We start from the raw sequence: 18,832 nt of genomic DNA on the forward strand, positions 1-18,832 counted from the left end.
AATAAGAAATAAAAAGGTTCAGACTAGTTAGGAAGTTTACAAGAAATCCCCAAGTCTGTCACACCAGGAGTAAGGCCCACAGACACAGGAAAGACAGGCGAAAGTTTAGTTAGTATCACTACTTGAAATAGGCGTCGCTGATCCAGCAGTTAAAAACTGAATCATCACTATTAGATCGTTCCTAATTATTTTGCTAAATTGAGGTTTGCAAAAGGTCAAGAAGCAATTCCATTACTGAGGCTCCTTCCTTAACTTTTAGGAATGTGCACCAAAAATAATAAAAATAATATTTTAAACTCGGAGGTATTTGCACAATTCCATAATTATAGTAAAGAGTATCAGAGTTTAAGTCAATGATAGTAAAGAGTATTGGAGTTTAAGTCAACTGCCACATACTAGTCATGTGACTTAAACTTTAGAACAGGCTTCTTCACAACTAAAATAGTCCAATAAAAATGTGCAAACCCAAATTAATGCCACATACAAACATAAAACAGAATTAAGTATAACTTTGACAAGCAAAAAAATAAAAAAATAATATAGCATGTTTTGGCGCAAAGAACTAAAGTCCAGACTGGGAATGACTTCCAGCTTTGCCACTAATTAGCCACATAACAAGCAAATCACATACTTTAATCTCATTTTAAAAATAAAGATGCTCAAGGAGATTATTTTGACAATCTCTAGCAGATCAAAGCTCTAAAAAGCTAAAAATAACTGATTAAGTTACCCTCTAAATCAAATATGACTAATGCTAACAACAACAAACCAAAACCAAGAATTTCCTTTTAACATGATTGGTTTAACAAGCCTTTGAAGAAAAATATTTAAAACTTGTCTTCAAGTCTACTAATTGTACGGCAATCATTTAAAATAGTAAAACTATTTAAATCTAAAAAAAATGTAGTGTGTGGAGGTGGGGAGAAAAGGGATCATTAAATGCAATGCAAGAACACAATGCAGAATTAAAATAAAGAAATAATGTAAACCGGATAAGATAGCAAAAGCTTTTTCTAAGGAAAACTGTTTCAAAGCATGCAGTGTGAAATTTTGCAATCTATCCCAAACAATATACTGTACAGGCATCGTCATTACACACATTTTCTGTTTCCAAGTACTACATACAGATAACTCATAATTCCTATAAAAAATTACACAATTTAATCAAGATGGTAGTACGTGGAGATTATTTCCTTTTAGTTTATTGTTTAAATACATGTCTTGCCAATCACAAAATATCTAGTGTAGCCAAAGACATAAGAAATCCCTGTATGAATCAAAAAGTGCCATTCTTGCAGCTTTCTGTCACAAGGATGCTGAGAAATGTACTGTAACAGTTTAGGAAACACAAGTTTGTCTCAATTTTAAGCTTCAATCATTAATCCTCTTCAGAACTGGAATCATCCTCTTGGTCAGAAAGTTCGGGAACAGGGAAGCGGAGAATGGCAGCTACCCCAGTCAACTGGCTGAGCTGTTCCCCAGAAACGTGAAGACTAGAGAATATCCTAACGGTGCCTGCATTCTCTTTCACACTGTCCACCAGCCTCACATACCGGCTCCGTGTGGCTACATCCTGATGCCTGAAGAGCTCATCGCTGATGAGCAATGTGTCAATTGCCATGGCTTCATTGGCCTTCTCCACCTGCTTGAGTCCATAGAAAGCTCGATCCGGTTCATGTTGTAACATTTTATAGAAGTCATCCAAGGCTTTGACTTCCCCAGCAGCTTTAGTGTCTGAAAGGCGGCTAGCCACAGTAGGGTCGCAAAGGGCCTCTTTCAGGGAGTACTTGTGTCCCGAGGAGGCATGTACCTAGAATCACAATTACAAAAGTTAGGCAAAATAATCTCCTAGAACACCCATTAATCAGCCCACAAAGGCTTAAAGCCAAAAGCGCTAGTAAGGCTTCATATGTTTCAGCAAAGTTTACTCCATAAATTTGCTAGACATTTAACATTCTCTTTTTATTTCATTATCTCATGAAAATCCCAGCTAAGTAAAGACTTTCTCTTCTTATTTTTCCCAGTTCTAAAACTTTAGGAGTAGTTTATACTAATCCCTCTGCCCATTCTTAACTATCCCTGGGTAAGATTGTTTTACCTGAAGAAATTTGGACCGGTTTTCCAGGAGCAGTTTGTTGTCGGTCTTCACTGCTTGTTGAAACATGTAGTCGCAGAACTGCTCCCTCACAAATCCTGGGCTGGCCACCAGGATGCACTTTACAACATCAAAGTGTATGTGGCGCTGGATAGCCTGGACCACCTGTTCATAGAACCGCTCCAAGGCCCGGTCATGCTGAGAGCAATTGCCTTTCCTTTTCCTAGGGATGTTCACCTCCACCTTGGCCCGAGTGAGGGTCATGCTGGGAGTGACTAAGCAGATATGGGCGAGGCCTTCCTGCATGACCACAGCCGCCACATCAGCGCTCCAGGCTGGGTCACAGGCCTGCTCGATGCGCTCCAGTACCACACTATCCCACTGCTTCTTGGCCAGGGTGAACTGGCGGTTGGGCTCCAGCTCGATGGTGTGGTAAGCCCCCATCTTGACATACTCATTCTCTTGGATGTTGGTCCCCTTAACCCGCAGCTGGCAGGCTTGAGAGTCGAAGTCGATGGCCTCCACGCAGAGAGTGAGGGTAGTGCGGACCCGGTTGCTGCCCACGCTGCCCGTGGAGGACTCTGTCTGTACCTTGCGGATGGTGGAGGCGCGCAGGCTGTCGCCCACCTGCACGAGGTTGTAAGTGTGCCACATGTCCTCAGGCTCCTCGGGGACCAGGGTCACCTGGCCCGCATTGTCCTTCTCGATGTTCTTCCTCACGAGCTTCATGGCCAAGGAAGGGGCTCACTGACAGAACCAGAGGAACCAAGGAGGTCTTCACCTCCGCCCAGGGAGAGGGGATGGGAATGCAGGCCAGGAAGGGGGCGGAGCCCGGTTTCTAAGGGCACTTGCCTGGCGGGAAGGAAACACGCTTGCTTCGACTCATGCAGCCTAGGGCAGCACTTCCTCTATCCTTTCCTCTCTCAGTATTCCGGGGCGCTGCGTCTAACAGGCTCGGGGAACACGGCAGCGAAAATCTCCCCGTCTACAGTTCCCGCTGGCAGCACGCAGCAGCGGGCTGACGAAAGGAAGGCGCATGCGCAGCCCGCGTTCCGCGACCCGACGCACGTCTCCCGTCCCCAAAGGAGAGGCGGGGCCGCAGTTCGCGCGTGCGCAGGCGCACTAAGCTGTGAGGCGCTCCGGACGAATAAACTCCCTCAAGAAGGTGCACAGAGTGGTGGCGAGTCCTTTATTTTAATGCCAAACTTCAACTTCCTAAGTTTTCTCTTCCATCCCTGTCTGTGAAGAATCCGGGGAGTGTGTGAGTGCAAATATTAGTTTTACCTGCCTGCGGTTGCCACTGCAACGCTTCCCTCTGGGTAAATCCAATTTCAAAGCTTAGCAGTAAAAGTAGCTCTCGGAAGTGCAGATTTGGCCCCAACGGCCCAAACTATGCTCGTTTTTGCTCTTGCCTTATCCGCACTCGGACGCTACAAGCCTGTTGGACCTGGTATTTAGAAGCGGTTTCTGAGAACTACTGGTCACGTTCTGTCTGGGCTCCCAGCAACGTGTCCAGCTGTTTTCTGCGCCTAGTTACCGTGTCTGCACGATCTGATTAACCCAGATGTTAAAGCGCTGGTCCCAAGAGAGAAGAAACTATGTGTGGAATTTACCCCTGGGTGGACCTCTCAGTTGCTTGACCTGATGTCCTGGGAATCCTAGGCTCCAAAGTTGGCAGCCTCAGCTTTCCGCAGCCCAGTAGCCTGTGAAATGTTTAGGTTGGGGGTTGGGTCGCAAGAGCTTAGGGCCAGATCTTCACTGCCAAAGCTAAGCTAAAAGCCGAGGCTATGGGAAGTGGGGAAAAACTATTAACTAGGACTGACCCTGATTGAATAGCTACATAATTTAAAGAAAATCCTTAAGTTACTTAGCATTCTTTATTAGGAAGTGGAAATGGAGAAGTGGGATTGCCTCTTTAAGAGACCGATGAATAGAAAAAACAAAAGAATCTAAAAGTTTCTTGAGAGATGGAGTGGAGGGCAGAGAAGTCCTGCACACATAGCTTCTCACTGTCTTTTCTGTCTTTCTCTGTGTGGATTGGAAAGGGGAACTAACCAGCCTGAACAGATGAAACAGGGATGAAAGGAAGGAATCTGAGTTTGGCATAGGTGTGTGAAAGGAAAATAAATCTCGGATCCCCAAACTCATTAAGCCAAAGGGAAAAGTTAAGCTGGGAACTGGGTCACGCAAAACTGCCTTGCCTCTTGGTTTTTAAATGAGATGGCTACCAGATGAAAAGCTACACACCTCGCTCATATTTTGCCCACAAGGAAATTCTCAGCGCCAAGATCTTTACCCTAAAGTGTTTCTATTAAAATTTACCATGGCAATGTAAATAGATAGCTTCTGTTTTCAGGTACAGTCACCCCTCTGCCCTCCTGACACAAATGCATATCTGATTGTTCCCCTGCCCCATTTGTGTATGTTATCTTACGTGAAAATGCAGATTCAGATTGACTAAGCCAGACAGAGGCATGAATGACTATTTTCCCCCTGCTACCCTCTCACGTGAAAACTGTATTTCTCAGTATCCCACCCTTTCCCCTTTAAATTTGGAGCCCTCAAAATCATCTTCCCAGAAAGGCATAGACCTGTCTTCCCCGCGCACGTCCTTAATTTTGGCAAATAAACGTCCTAAAATGATTGAGACTTGTCTCAACATTTTTCTCAACTGACAGGCTTCACAATTTAAACTTAAGTGTCAATTATCTTCCTAAGAGATTATCAGGGGACGGAAAGGTCCCCTCCAAGGGGAAAGTCCAAATAAGAACCACTACTTATTAATATTTGTGGCCTCTTTTCTCTTTGTTTCTCGCTCTCTATGTCTCCCCTTACTTTCCTCCTTCTTCCCACCTTCCTATCATACTGAGTACCCTCAAGAAGTTCCTAATTCACATTGCCTTCTTCCAATTCCAAGAGAACCCAGCAACTTTTCACTAAGCAAAGAACTAATCACACTCAAGTGTGAAGGTGATTTGCCTATCCAAAGGACACTGTATTTAAAAAAAAAGTATCTTGTTAACTTAAAATTCCTAATTGGTAGGGTGAAAGTGTGCTTGTGTGTGTATTTGTGAGAGAGAGAGAGAATGAGGAGATAATTTTGAACTGGGGCTTTGAAGTGCTCCTTGATCATCTTTCTAAGTACAATTTATCTTTCCCATAGTCTGCCAAAGATTAAAAGCCACAGAATCACAGTGGTAAGCACACAGTGGGATCTTAACAAAAGGTTTTTATTGAAAAGCTATCACGTATTGAATGTTTATCAAGTTCTTTCCTATGCTCTAATTCTCCCCTATAAGGTAAATATTTGTTATCCTAATTTTATAGAAGAAAATCAACTGTGGGGAAGTTAAGAAATGTTTTCAAGATCACATGACTAGCATTGAAATTCAGGCCTGCTTAACTCCATACCCTCTCTTTCTACTACCACCATCCTATATTATGAATGTTTGTAATCATCTCCTTCACTGCAAATTATGTGCTGTTATCCACTGTCACTTCCCCTCAACTGTCACCTTTACCAGCTAAACAAAAACCCACAGCTTGGGAACCAACCTACAGGATTTGAAAGGCACTAGTCCCTTTCCTGCTCTTTTATCACCTCTTAAAATTATTATACTTTTCTCTTCTACATAGTTTTTTTTTCCTTCTGTCCAGCCTAGGTCATCATTATACTCTTAGAGAAAGATCTAATGTTCTACTTTAGAAAAATATACATATATTTATCTGTACATTAGAAACCTGTGAAAAACCCTTATTGACTCTTAAATCCATGGTTAAAAAAAATTTTTTTTAAGTTATGAGGCAAACCACTTTGGGCCATTTTAAAAAATACCAGTGTGCTTCCATAATTCAGTATACTATAAAATCTTTCATAGAATTACTGTTTTATGTGAAACAAGTGCAATAGTTGGGAACTTTTTTTTTCCTTAGTAATTTAAGCCTGTAGTTGACTATTAGACGTTTTCATCCAGATTTTGTTTATGGCTTAGTATTTCTAGACCAATCATTATATTTTTATTTTGATTCATTTTGGATTCCCATTCCCTATGAATTAACGTCTACAATCCCTCTCTACAATCCCAATTTGCACTGGCCTTACAAATTTACTTCCCACTTTTCCCCTCAGGGCACCCTATATTCCACCTTGAAAGTAACCTTTGTTCCCTACATATGCTAGGAACTTTCTCGTTTGCTACCTTAACTCATACTAACTTCTCTGTTTAAAATGTCACTTCCTTTCATCCCTGCTTCCATTAGTGCTGCCTATCTTTAAAGTCCAGCTTAAATGTTATCTCAAACTTGAAACCATGTAAACTTGAATCCATGTTAATTGAAACATGTATCTTTTTTGTTGAACTCTGGAAGGATTTATCTTTATACTCCTTTGTCCTTTTAAAGGTCCTTTGCACATAGTAGGCACTCATATATTAATGATAAGCTAGGTGAGTCAAATGTAAAGTATGGCAGCTATTTTAACATTATTACAGACATTTCAAGACATTTCTTAAGGCACTTATATTGTTATTGACTGTATTTCACTTAATAATGGTAGTTTAGAAACTGCTGTAGTTATATATTTATTTTCATTTTTTTCCAAATGAGCAAAATATTGAGAAAAATACCAGGGCTTTTAGCTCTTTTGCTTTAAATACTAATTTTATACTTACGTATTGGCTGTTTAAAATAGAAAACTTTATATCAGTAACTTTATATCAGTATAAATCTTTATATCAGTAACTTTAATTATATCTATTTTCCCTACAATGTCTTATTTATATTAATCTCTCCAGAAGGGGAAAAAAGTATTGTTACCTCCAAAAGTTTTTAATTTGTTGCTCTTGAGACACTTCCAGTGTCTCAAGAAGAGAACTGGGCTAGAAGTCAAGCATCCTGGATTGTAGCTCTTACTCTTCAATTGTTTTTACTGTAACTTTTGGCAGTACTCAGTCTCTCTGGAACCCAATTTATTTCACTGAAGAATTGAGGGAATTGAATTCAATAATTAAATTTCTAACTAAAAATTATGCTGCAGTAATATTTTTTAAATGTTTAAACAACACCTATAATCTCATCCTAACATATTTGTTTTCAATTTTGCATGCTATCTTTCAAATCTGATTTTTCTAAGACCCATTTCAGAGGTGAAAGACTGATTCAAAGTTTCTTGTTTGTGGACCAAGAATTGGCAGACATCAAATATGGTCTTTCCTGGATGGATTTTACCAACTTGAAATAAGTCCCAGACCGCAATAAAGCTAATTATTTTTCATTCTAAATGATAAATAAGGTTATTTGTCCTGCTCTCTCATTTGACCATCCTTATGAGGTCCTAGTGATATTATGATACTTGATATTAATAAATTATAGAGCTCTAAAAATGCCTGGCTTGAAGCTAGAAAACTGGATCAGACAAAACAAGGGACAAGAGCTCATTTTAACATGATCATAATTATTCAGCCTTGGAAAAATAACTGGTTTGGTAGAGTTGACTGATGGATAATCTTTGGGGTACATTTATTTATGTTATTTATGTTATTCAGCTCTACTGAATGAAATGGTTCATGGACCTCATTGGTGAGTTGAATTACTATCTTTCCTATTATAATAATATAAAAGAAATGGTTTGTATGACATGAAATGGAATTATGGGCTCCTGAAAGATGGAAATCTTGTTTTAATACCCTCTGCTTAGCATGTGACCCTTAAACAGTCGGGGCTGTATAAATTTTCTTGTTTTCATCTTGTATTTTATTTTGGAAGGCTTACTTTCCTGCAACACAAACCTAATCTTTTTGTTATTCCTTATAAAGCACCTTGGGAACCTCTCCCACCATTGTGTCTTTCCATGTCTACTACCTCTTCCACCAGTAAAGGCAGAGACTTACTACCTTTTATTTGTCTTTGTGCTCCTGGAACACAGCATAACAAGTGGCACATACTCATATTTTTAGTATGCAAAAATTAATGGTTATTAATTTTTCTTTAATTCAGAGTTTTTAACTTGTCTGTAACTGACATTCTAAAATTAGGAAATCACATTCTGTTTTATAATGTTACTAAAAACTTAAAAAGAAGGTTACTCTTAAGTTTGTATAAGCCTATTTCAATATTTGAGATAGCCATGCTTAGGTAAGAAAATGGTAATTTAAAATACATCTTCCCCAGGAAAAGTTCTTAAAATATTTTAGAATAACACATAATGGCAATTAGTTTTATTATACATGGTTTGGAAAGTGAACTTTACAAAATAAGAAGCCAGAGCTCCAATTATGAATATCTAGTGATAAACGCAATTGTTTATTTAGAGAGAATGTGCAAACCTCAGATTGTGCAAAGGTTCCCATGTGACCTCCACCAGCAAAGCTAAGTGGATGACTGGGAGGATTAGTTAGCTAATATAGACAAAAGGGTAAAAGGGAAAGTGGTTTTTTTTGTTTGTTTGTTTTATTTGTTTTTTTTTTTAAGGAACTTGTACTCACTCACTATCTAAATTTCTCATGATGGAAAATGCTTACTTGCAGTTGTCACAAAATAATACAAAACCTCCTACCAAATAAACAAAATCCTATGAACCGAAGTGTGTGTGTGTGTGTGCATGTGTGTGTGTGTGTGTGTGTATTTCTATTTGCATGTATTCTTATACAGCATAAGATCATTTCACCAAAAATATTATAAGTAAAATGTGTTACACAGATATTTTTAAGGATTGGCCAGTACCCATGTATTTCTAGACTTTAGTATTTGGTAAAATAAAAGTCTAATTAATAAAATAATTTTGAAAGTACATTTAATTTGTAGTAAGGATATATGATTTGTAGCAAAATATATAAACCATCTTAACTATTGATGTTTTAAAGTGATTTAGGTGCTATATTTAAATTTAAGAATTTGCATTTATTTTAGGAGATCTCATATAATTCATACAAAAAGAGTATGTGTATCGACTCCTTTGCATATTTGAATTACAATGATTTCTCATTTCAGATCTCTTACTTATCTTGTTAATAGGGATCTCCTGTTTGGATAAAATTGATTTTTTTTAACACGTAAAGTGAATTCTTAACACCAACCAGCATATGCATTTTAATTTCCTTTTAAAACTTAGTTGACTTTTTTATCTTCCTTTTAAATCATAGGAAAGTTTTGATTAAAATCAGTCTCCTTCCTATATACACAACCCTGGAGCTTACCACCAACATGACAAAAAGTTAAGAGTTTGCCAAAGCTAGAGTCATTAATCCTGTGCAACTGGAACATTATATGATTACTTTATTGTCACCTTTCTCCTGAAGCTCTCTTCTAAAGATAGAGCATTTGGAGGGAGCTCTGTTTTGGGGATCTGGTGAGGCTGTTGGTGCCAGAGGAGCAATTATCCCCTAAATCAGATATAAACTTGGCACTTGAAGAGAACTGAGAGGAACAATGTTATATCTCTGTATCTAGATGGGGTTCACATACTAGCCTCTTCGAAATCTTATGACACAATTTTTAAGTGTCCAAAGAAATAGAAAAGTACCATGGTAAAAAGTACCATACACTGTATATTATTGATTGTAATTTTCAGATGCACATTTTCCCAATTTCGACATCTCTGAAACTAGGAACTATCTAACAATCTAGCAATTATATTTGGATTGGGAGTGGCTTGTCTTTTTTAGTGGTACATAAAATAATGGTGCATCTTTCAATTGATGGTGTCTTCCATTCCATTATTTATAAATTTGGGTATACAGAAATATTTCAGGCGGAGGTATAATAAAATAAGGCAGAGGTATGTAATAAAGGGACAATCTGATCCCTTAAGTATTTTCTGAGTTTGTCAATAGTCAATTCTTTTGTGATTCATTCAATTAAAAAGTGCCTATTATTTCTGGGTGTTATGGTTAAAGATCCTACCCTCACAGAGCACACAGCAAGCTGGAAAGACAGGCAATTAGATAGTTAATTATAATACCATGGTGCATTATATAATAGAAGCAAAGGTGCTGGGATACACATGTCCTAAGGTAGGGTCCAATCTACTTCAGGGTATCTCTTGGAAATGACGTTTATTCAGGGATTGAGATCAGTAGCAGTGGGAGTAACTACTTACGCAAAGTCCCCAAGGAGACTTTAGAGTAGCTGGCATAATAAAGGAGCTGAAAGCAGCTCAATAATCTTGAAGATAGAAATATATGCAGTCATTTGCATCTCTTGATACTCTACTGTACTTGCTTTGAGGGCGAATACAATTCTCCAGTCACAGACTGCTCTGAATAGGCAATCTATTCTGACTTTAGCACTGTGGCAACAGTTTCAAAATATCTTTCATCTCAGTTTCTTAACATGAATTTGAGTACACTATTTTGTATTTCACACAACAGAAGTGTAGGTAAAGAATAGCATTTTAGTCCCCAACTTTTCTAAATATATTTTAAACATGAGCTACTTTATTCTACTAAAATATGTTAAGACGTGGAAATTCAGCAAGTTCTAAATCTAGTGGGAAGTTTACTGGGTTGGAAGTGGAGGAACATGTTAGAGGAGCATCTATCTACTGAAGTCAGAACATCAGTGATAAGCTGTGGCCCAAGAGCTCATGCTTCAAAATAGCTGGGTAAGTGTTATGACAGGAGGGAAGAGAAATAGTTAAACTAGTATAGCATATATATGTGTCTCATGGTTACTCTCATTGCCTGTTTACTAAACAAACAAAAATCCCGTGAATTCAGTGCTGCCTTTACAAACATCACAATGAGTAAGACAATTTTCACCATCTTCAGCAATTCCTGACAGTACATTGTCTGCCATTGGGAGTCATTCTTTGTTTTGAATAGGTGGCTGACTTCCTCCCCATATTCAGCCATCTCCCATCTCCTCACTGGATTTCATTTTGAATAGGAAATCTTGCCTGTGAAAAGAAGACCCTTGCCTCTAGGCCAACCAAAATGTTTCTAGGGAAGAGAGACATATAGTTTAATTAGGGGTAATTCTATATTTATATTCTTAATAACGAGAAATAGTAGTCTTACTTGAGTTACACTTAATGCTGTACACCTAAAAATCATGGAAATAAAAGATTGACTTGTATCATTAATTAGGTCTTTATCCAAGTCTTTTAGACAACTATGTTTGTATTTCACATTTAGAGGAGTGAGCAAGAGAGAATGAACTTATCTTTAGGCAGCCAATATAGCATATTATTTTAGAGCATTTAATTTGAGGTCAGAGATATGAATTGAGTAGATTTGTCATTAGTTCTTCAACTTTGGACAAATGAAATTAACTTCTTAATACTGTATTTTGATTTCCTCATCTCTAAAATATTGATAATAGTTATAAAGTTTTAATTTTTTCTTTTTTTCAAGGCTAATCAACTGAAGCTGAGGGAGTGAAAAAAAAAACAAAGAAATCTGTGACTGCTTGTGATCAATTAGTAAACTTAATTTTTTAGATTAAATGAAATAATACATGCAAAGCCCTTGGCACAGTGCCTTGCACATAATACATTTCAGGGTTAAGTTGTGCTAGCTATTCTGTTATTGATTGTCTTGCCCTTTGTTCTCTGGAAGGTTGGATCTTGCCATTTGGGTATGGCCAATGGGAAGGCTGGGCAAGACATCAGGGTGGGAGGAAAGGAGGTATATTTATTTTCCTTACTCCTTCTCTGCTGGGCTTCAATTTTGTCACTAGCTGCATTCCTTTTTATGACCACAACTCCAGTCTAATGGCCACCCTCCCATAACTAGAGTTCATAATCAAACTAACACTGCCACCTCCTCAGGCCTAGGAATGGTCATGGTTTTTCTTCTCACCTTGCTTCAGGTTCTTTTTTCCCCACTGTTGCTTGCGCTAGATGCTCCACCCTCTTTTCTTGTTCCTTTAAGGCCTCTCTAAACTGTCACTTTATGAAACTGTCTTCAGTTAAATCCTTTATATGTGACATTAGTTTATGCTGAGACTTTGACATACATAAAATAACAATCCTTTGGACATAAGGAAGGACATCTTTTTGATGAATCATTTTAGTAAACATTGTAAGGAGCTAATATAAGACAGTCTAAATCAAATGGGAAGTTTATTGGGATGCTGGTGACTTGTTCTGATGTAAACCCAGTTTTGAAGGCTGTAGAGAGTTTATTTAGATGTCAGAGGGTGGTAGGATGGAAAGGTGGAGTTCTTTTCTCGATGTATAAAACAAGATCATATCTTCAGTGGCAAAATGAACATGAGGTTTATGGAGAAAGTAAAGAAAAGTGATTGGCTATAGTGGACAGTTTATGCTTATGGGTTGTGGTAGGCAGAATAATGGTCTCCCAAAGATATCCATGACCTAATGCCTGGAACCTGTGAATATGTTATCTTAGATGGTAAAAGGGACTTGGAAGATGTAATTAAATTAAAGATCTTGAGATGAGGAGATTATTCTGGTAGGCACATTGTAATTACAAGGATCTTTAGGAAGGTAGTAGGGTCAGAGTCTGAGAAGGAGATGTGATGATAAAGCAGAGTCATGGGGGAAGATCTGAAGATTCTACCCTGCTCGGTTGAAGATGGAGAAAGGGGCCACAGGCCAAGAATGCAGGTGGTGGCCAGAGGCTGGTGAAAACAGGGAAACTGATTTTCCCCTAGAACCTCCAGAAGAAATGCAGCCCTGGTGACATCTTGATTCTAGCCCAGTGATACTTCTGACCTACAGAACTGTACAATAGTAAATTTATGTTGTTTTAAGCTGGTGATCTATGGCAAGTTGTTACAACAGCAATAAGAAACTGACATAGGAGTAGTAGGAGATAGAGAGAGGGTGTTGGATTAGGGCAGTCAGTTGAGAATTTTGGATTTTATCTTAAAGGCAACAAAGAACCACCAAAGATTTTTGACTAAAAACAGATATAGTGAAAATGATGTATTAGGAGGGTAGACTGGAAGTTGGGTTCAAATTGAAGACAGAAAGATAAGCTCTACAGTAGTGTGCATGGATAAGTATGGTGATGAGTCCCCAGGTTACAAACGGACTCTGAATTGATAAGAAGTTTCCAAATCTGAAAGAGATTGCTAAAGAAGAGCCTACAGAATATAATGACTGATGGGAAAGCAGTCCAATTTCAGATCCCTCATGTGTTGCGAAATGGGCATAAATATAGTGCACAAAAGGGTTCTAAATATTTTAAGTCTCTTCCTGGATTCACCAATGTATATTTCACCAACATATATATGAAATTGTAACTTGTTAAACTTCTCTGTTACTTCAAGTTTCACTCCTGTCTTTTCAGAGGATACGCAAACCTCATTTCATCATTTCTACTCTAGAGACTGCTTATTTGGTAGAATGAAAAAGTACAACTTGGATAGTAAACTACTGTATTCAGATTTTGTACAAAAACAACAAAATACAATCTAAAAAAATTTGAGTTGGAGAAGAATCATAGGTCAAATATGTGTACAAAGTAGTGGCAGTAGCTGGTAAGTTAAACCACTCACTGGCTATAATGCTGTTCAGCAGTTACCACTGTTTGGATTATTGGACATTTCCTGAGTAGTGGGAAATGTTTGGATGAAAAGCCAGTAGCTAATTATTAACTCTCTTTACATCACCTCCCTTCTGAAAAAAGCTCTGCTTGCTGATAATCAACTTCTAAATCATCTTCATAAAACTTAACAATGCTTGGCCATCTAAGGCAGGTCTAAACTAGCTGGCTCTACCCTGTTTTTAATGGTAAACATGCTAAATTAACTAGTACTAATAACTATGCCAGCAGTAAAAACACTGAACAATTGAATATCAATGATATGTTAAAGCCAGCTGTTAATTAACCCATTAATAAGGTGATTTTCTTTCACACAGAGATTCTATCGATACACTTTCCCCCCACCTTCTTCCATTTTTCACCATTTCAACTTTCCCCCACCCCAATCAGTAACTGGTAAAAAAGATCTGACCATGAGTTCATTATTGGGAAAATCTTAGAAAATGCTGTATTTCAAGCTTTTTCTAAATTGGATACAACTTTGCATTTCCACTATGTTTTTAAGTCCCCTCCTTAAAAATACACATTTATGTACAAATAACAATACTATATTTTGCATCTTAAAAGTAGACTGCACTGTGATATTTACAGAGAAAATGTTCACCATTCCTTTCTACGTTTCAAAATATCCCTCCTCTTGGATGCTGACATAGAAACATCATTTTGGAACAAGTGGCAGTTTCGTCTTGCATCCCTGCCTTTTCTTGTTCTGCATGGGAAAAAAGCCTAAATAGTAGACAGCAAGAAAATTCAATAATGTCCACTCTGGAACAACCCGAGAGTAGGAATTTTGCATATGTATCAGGCGCCCTATAAGCATCACCTCCCATCCCATGCCATAAAAAAGGGTGGAGGGGAGGAAATATTCAGCAAAGTCCTAATATACAATGTGTATTGTAAAAACAACTTTAATTTTAAAAGTGAATTCTACCTTGTAAGGTTTTCAGTGCTGCCTCACTCCTACTCCTAGGGTGAAGGACTTTGGAGAGACACTAAAACTAATTTATATCAAAACCAGAACGCGAAACTCCTGCCTGCCCCGTAGCCTGGCCTGAGTACCTGGAATGCCCGAAAGTAGATGGGCGCTCTCTCTTCCTATCTGGCCCATGGCTCTGAGGACCTCCCTCCCCGCTCCAAGCCCCAAGCCCGCGAGCAGGAGATGCTCAGAGAAAAGCGAGTCGCTCACCAGTGAGGAGCCAGCAGCAGGCGACAGCGACCCCTGGGCGGGCGCGGGGCCGAGGGGCCATGGCCGGAGCAGCCTCAGCGCCAGGGGGCCGCGCTGGTTCGCAGGGCAGGACCGGGCGCGGGAGCTGCGCTCTCTGGCTGGGCCACTTAGCCCGTCGCCGCGGTTCCCAGTCCTCTGCCCCAGTGGCAGCGGCGCCCAGGAGCGGGAGAGGAGTGATTTCCTGTGTTTTCGTCGAATGCCTCTAAATGCGCTCCACGCTTTTCACATCCCAGACGGATTGCCACATCGCCCGCCCCTTCGCGCTCTTGGTCTCTGAAATCTCACTGGCAGCTTCCCAGGCTGTGTCTGAGACATGGACAAATAAAGCCAGCTTCGCGGGTCCGTGTTTAGGCTAAAGTCCACGGGCTGTAGAAGCAAACCTTAAAGGGACATCTGCCTTTCATTGAGAGGGTGATCTCGTTCTCCGGGCCAAATCCCCTAAGGTGGTAGGAAGGCGGGTAAGGGCTGGACCTTCGGGAGGGTGTCGCCAGTCCAGTGGCTCCGCCTTCACACCCCTTACTTCTCCCGGCCCGGGCAGGGAGGGCGCTTTGACAGTGCCTGGGCGCCCTTAACGGAAGGCAGCTTTCCCGGGTCCATTGCGCAGAGGGATTAGGCCGTCTGTGAAAATGCGAGGATCTGGAATCCCCCCTTCCATCCCCTGCGGGCACTTGAAATTCACCGTGAAGTCGTTTTGCACGAAAGGGGGCGTCCCCACCACCCCAACAGGCTCCACTGAGGGCTTTGCTTTCGCTTATGGGGGGTGGGGGGGTTGCTTCGTTTATGGTAATTCGTGGTTAAAGGGTGGTTGCAGATAAGCTTTTCTTTGAGTTAACTAGGATAAGGGGAGAAAAGGAGAAGCAAGACGGAGGAAAAACAGTAAGAGGGAGAGCGAGAAGGGAAGAGAAGAAGAAAAGCAGCCTCCTTGGAAATGGAATGTGTGTGGGCTATTTTGTTTAAGTGAATTAGGATGTTTGTACGCTGGTAACTGAATCTAATAAAGAACTCGGGGCACTACTTTATTTTTTTCTTGCTTGAAACTTTCACGAGTAAAAATGCATTAAGAGTCCAGAAGTGCTTAGGAACTTGCAATGCTTCCCTTTCCTGGTGAGTTGAACAACCTCGCTGAGTCAAAAGCCATATTCACCCTAGCTTCAACCAATGCTGGCTATTTTCAAAATAGCTGTGTCTTAGCGGTTTTGAGAATTTCAAAGACAGAAAGAATAAGTGGATTTGTGTTTAGAGGAATCTGAGGGAAACAGTTCAATTCAATTCTTCAACTCAACAACTAATTGAGCATCTCTAGCAGAACTAGGGCTAGGCAGGACAAGAGTGCCACCCAAAGGAGGGTTCGTTGAGCAGAACACAACACAGGTAGCACAGAACAGGTAACACGAGGGACAGGAAGGAAGAAGCCCACAGGGTTCACTGGATACACTGCCAGATAGAGGATCACAGCAACTAAAAGCTGGAGAAGACAAAAGTTGAAGAAGTTTAAGGAGGGTCAAAAATGGGGTGGGCAGACCCAAGGAGGTTGAAGGCCATCAGATCTCAGTATGTTGACCCATTAATCAAGAAATTCCTTTTCTATTATGTATCTGAACTGATTCACTATTTAGTAAACACATTAAAAATCTTGTTCTCCCGTTTTTAATTTTTATAATGTCATTTCTCAGTTCTGTCTTCAAATTTACACAAATGAGTCTCTAGAAAAATTGTATTATGTTGGGTCACAGTTCAATCCCATTGGACTTTACTTAAGTTCCTTTGTTTGTGTTCAATGCTCTCATACCCTGCCAAGGAATTCATTTCCTGTGTACATCTCGTTTCCCTGTTGGTAGTATCAGTTATGTCTTATGCCTCTCAGTATGACTGTCTGTGCTTTGAACAGTAACCAATAGATATTGATTAATTCGTAGACATTTAAAAATCATAGTAAGTACTTTCCCAATGATATTTCTCCAAATTGCTCAGTTTTCAAAAACATATAATAGTGTGTCTATATATACACAAACATATGTGTATGTATGTATGTGTACATATATATGTACAGCATATACATACATATGCAAATACATATATGGCATTTTAGCAAATTGCAATGTATTTCATTAGAAAAAACAAAAAGAAATTGTAAAATATTGAAATAAAGTAGGCTTAACATATAATATGTTCAAGGTTACAATTACTGGGAAATTTACCTTTCTTCTGGGGGCTAATATATAATTTCAATTTTAATATTTTTATTTCCTCTAGGACTTACAAATTATTGGTGATAACCATCACTAACAGTGATATTGTTACAATTAATTTTCACAAGTTACAAATTTTATGTTTACATGTTTACATATTTATGAATCTTTTATATGTCTAGTCAATACAAATGTAGAGACTGAGAGATAACTATTGTTAGAGAATTAATTTTAGAATCAGTGCTTATTTTCTGAACTTCAATAAACCCAAATACAAATAAATGTCAAGCCAGTTATTTTCTTAACCAATTTTATTCTGACTGACAGAAAGACATGTCATTGAGTAAAGATTTAGAGAAGACAGAAACTTGCCCGGAGTCACAAACTAGTTATTGATATGAGACACTTGATGACAAATGTTTCAGCTCTAGACTTTATACTACATACTTTTCTATTTTAAATGAGACTTGATTTGATCAGATCTCTTTAAGGGTTTGGAAGCATGAGTAGGAGCATGAACCTTATTGTGAACTGCACACGCTTCTTATGAGAATCTAATGCCTGATAATCTGTCACTGTCTCCCATCATCCCCAGATGAAAACGTCTAGTTGCAGGAAAACACGCTCAGGGCTCCCACTGATTCTACATTATGGTGAGTTTTATAATTACTTCATTATTTATTATAACATAATTATAACGGGAATAAAGTGCACAATGAATGTAATATGTTTGAATCATCTTGAAACCGTTCCCCCTACCCCTGGTCTGTGGAAAAAAATGCCTTCCATGAAACCGGTCTCTCTGCCAAAACAGTTGGGGATGGCTGCACTGAAAGATTAGAGACTGAACTGATTAAGAATTTGGAAAGTGGATGTCTATGAAATGAGGCAAGAGTAATTGAGATTATTAACCAATAATCTCAAAAAGAAAAACATATACTTAAAATCAAAGTATTCTTCTTGGAGTTAATCTAATATACTGAGTAAAGTAACTAGAGTAAGTAAGGTTCTGGAGTTACGCTGCTTGGACTCAAGTCCTGGAACCGCAATATAGTAGCTCTGTGATTTGGGAAATGTCATCAAGTTTATCTAAGCCTCAGTTTTCTCAAATGTAAAGTGGGAATGAAAATACTGTACTACTTCTAGTCTGAGAATTGCTGTGGGGATTAAATGAACCGAGCCTCTGAGCATTTAGCACAATGCCTGGATTAAAGTAAGTGCTCGGTTAGTATGAATCATTCTTCTCTGTAAATAGAAGAATTGGTATTAAACAGACCATGGAAACAGGGCAGGCTCTGCGTGTGGTAGACCCTGTAGGAAGTGGTGAAATTTGATGGCCATCAGAAGAGGAACTTTAATGTCTGCCTAAAAATATCTCCATCAACTCCTATTATTATTTCTGGAATCCTCACTTTAAAAATATTTACCTTGGATTAGGGAATTATCTTGAAGATAGTTCTATAAAATGGGTATGCATGAAGACATCAGAACCCATTATAACGTTCACATGAATTTGCTTTTCAAATTGGCTGGCCGTCAGAGGTTTTTTTTTTGTTTTTGTTTTTGTTTTAATTTTTTTACAGGAGAAGAACATTCTACTAAGAGGTTGGGGGAATAGAAGAGGGTCTAGAACTCCGTGTCTAATGTATGCCAGGGTTCTTTAGCAGTAAGATTATAGGTTCTCAAAGCTACAGGATAAATAAGGTACTCCCACCTGGGTAGTGGGGGTGATGCTGATTTTACTCAAAAATAAATAATTTAAAAATTGTTGTTTGCTAAAATAAGATTTTTATAAGAAATATTTTTAAATCAC

At 38.9% G+C, this 18,832-nt stretch overlaps 2 protein-coding genes across 2 annotated transcripts in view; both read right to left on the reverse strand.

The window, feature by feature from the left end:
• The window catches only part of ITGA1 (integrin subunit alpha 1), a 167,636-nt gene extending 152,331 nt beyond the window's left edge, over window positions 1–15,305 (reverse strand). The window contains exon 1 of the mRNA XM_019013336.4: window positions 14,792–15,305. Coding sequence (XP_018868881.2) covers window positions 14,792–14,852 — 61 coding nt within the window. The 5' untranslated portion in view covers window positions 14,853–15,305. The remainder of the gene's footprint in view (window positions 1–14,791) is intronic.
• PELO (pelota mRNA surveillance and ribosome rescue factor) lies at window positions 604–3,329 on the reverse strand. The gene is made up of 2 exons (XM_019013335.4): window positions 2,099–3,329; window positions 604–1,810 (listed from the first exon to the last, which is right to left on the reverse strand). The coding sequence occupies exons 1-2, from the start codon at window positions 2,822–2,824 to the stop codon at window positions 1,379–1,381; spliced, it is 1,158 nt and encodes a 385-aa protein (XP_018868880.1). The 5' UTR covers window positions 2,825–3,329; the 3' UTR covers window positions 604–1,378.
• Window positions 15,306–18,832: the final 3,527 nt, after the last annotated feature.

Source organism: Gorilla gorilla, chromosome 19 (assembly GCF_029281585.2).
Source record: "Gorilla gorilla gorilla isolate KB3781 chromosome 19, NHGRI_mGorGor1-v2.1_pri, whole genome shotgun sequence".
Taxonomy (NCBI): Eukaryota; Metazoa; Chordata; class Mammalia; order Primates; family Hominidae; genus Gorilla; species Gorilla gorilla.

Bases quoted from the DNA above. Each gene is read 5' to 3' on its own strand.
- PELO (XM_019013335.4), bottom strand. From the start codon at position 2,824: ATGAAGCTCGTGAGGAAGAACATCGAGAAGGACAATGCGGGCCAGGTG. The intron at 1,811-2,098 runs GTAAAACAATCT...TTGTGATTCTAG, and splicing joins ACCGGTCCAAATTTCTTCAG to GTACATGCCTCCTCGGGACA.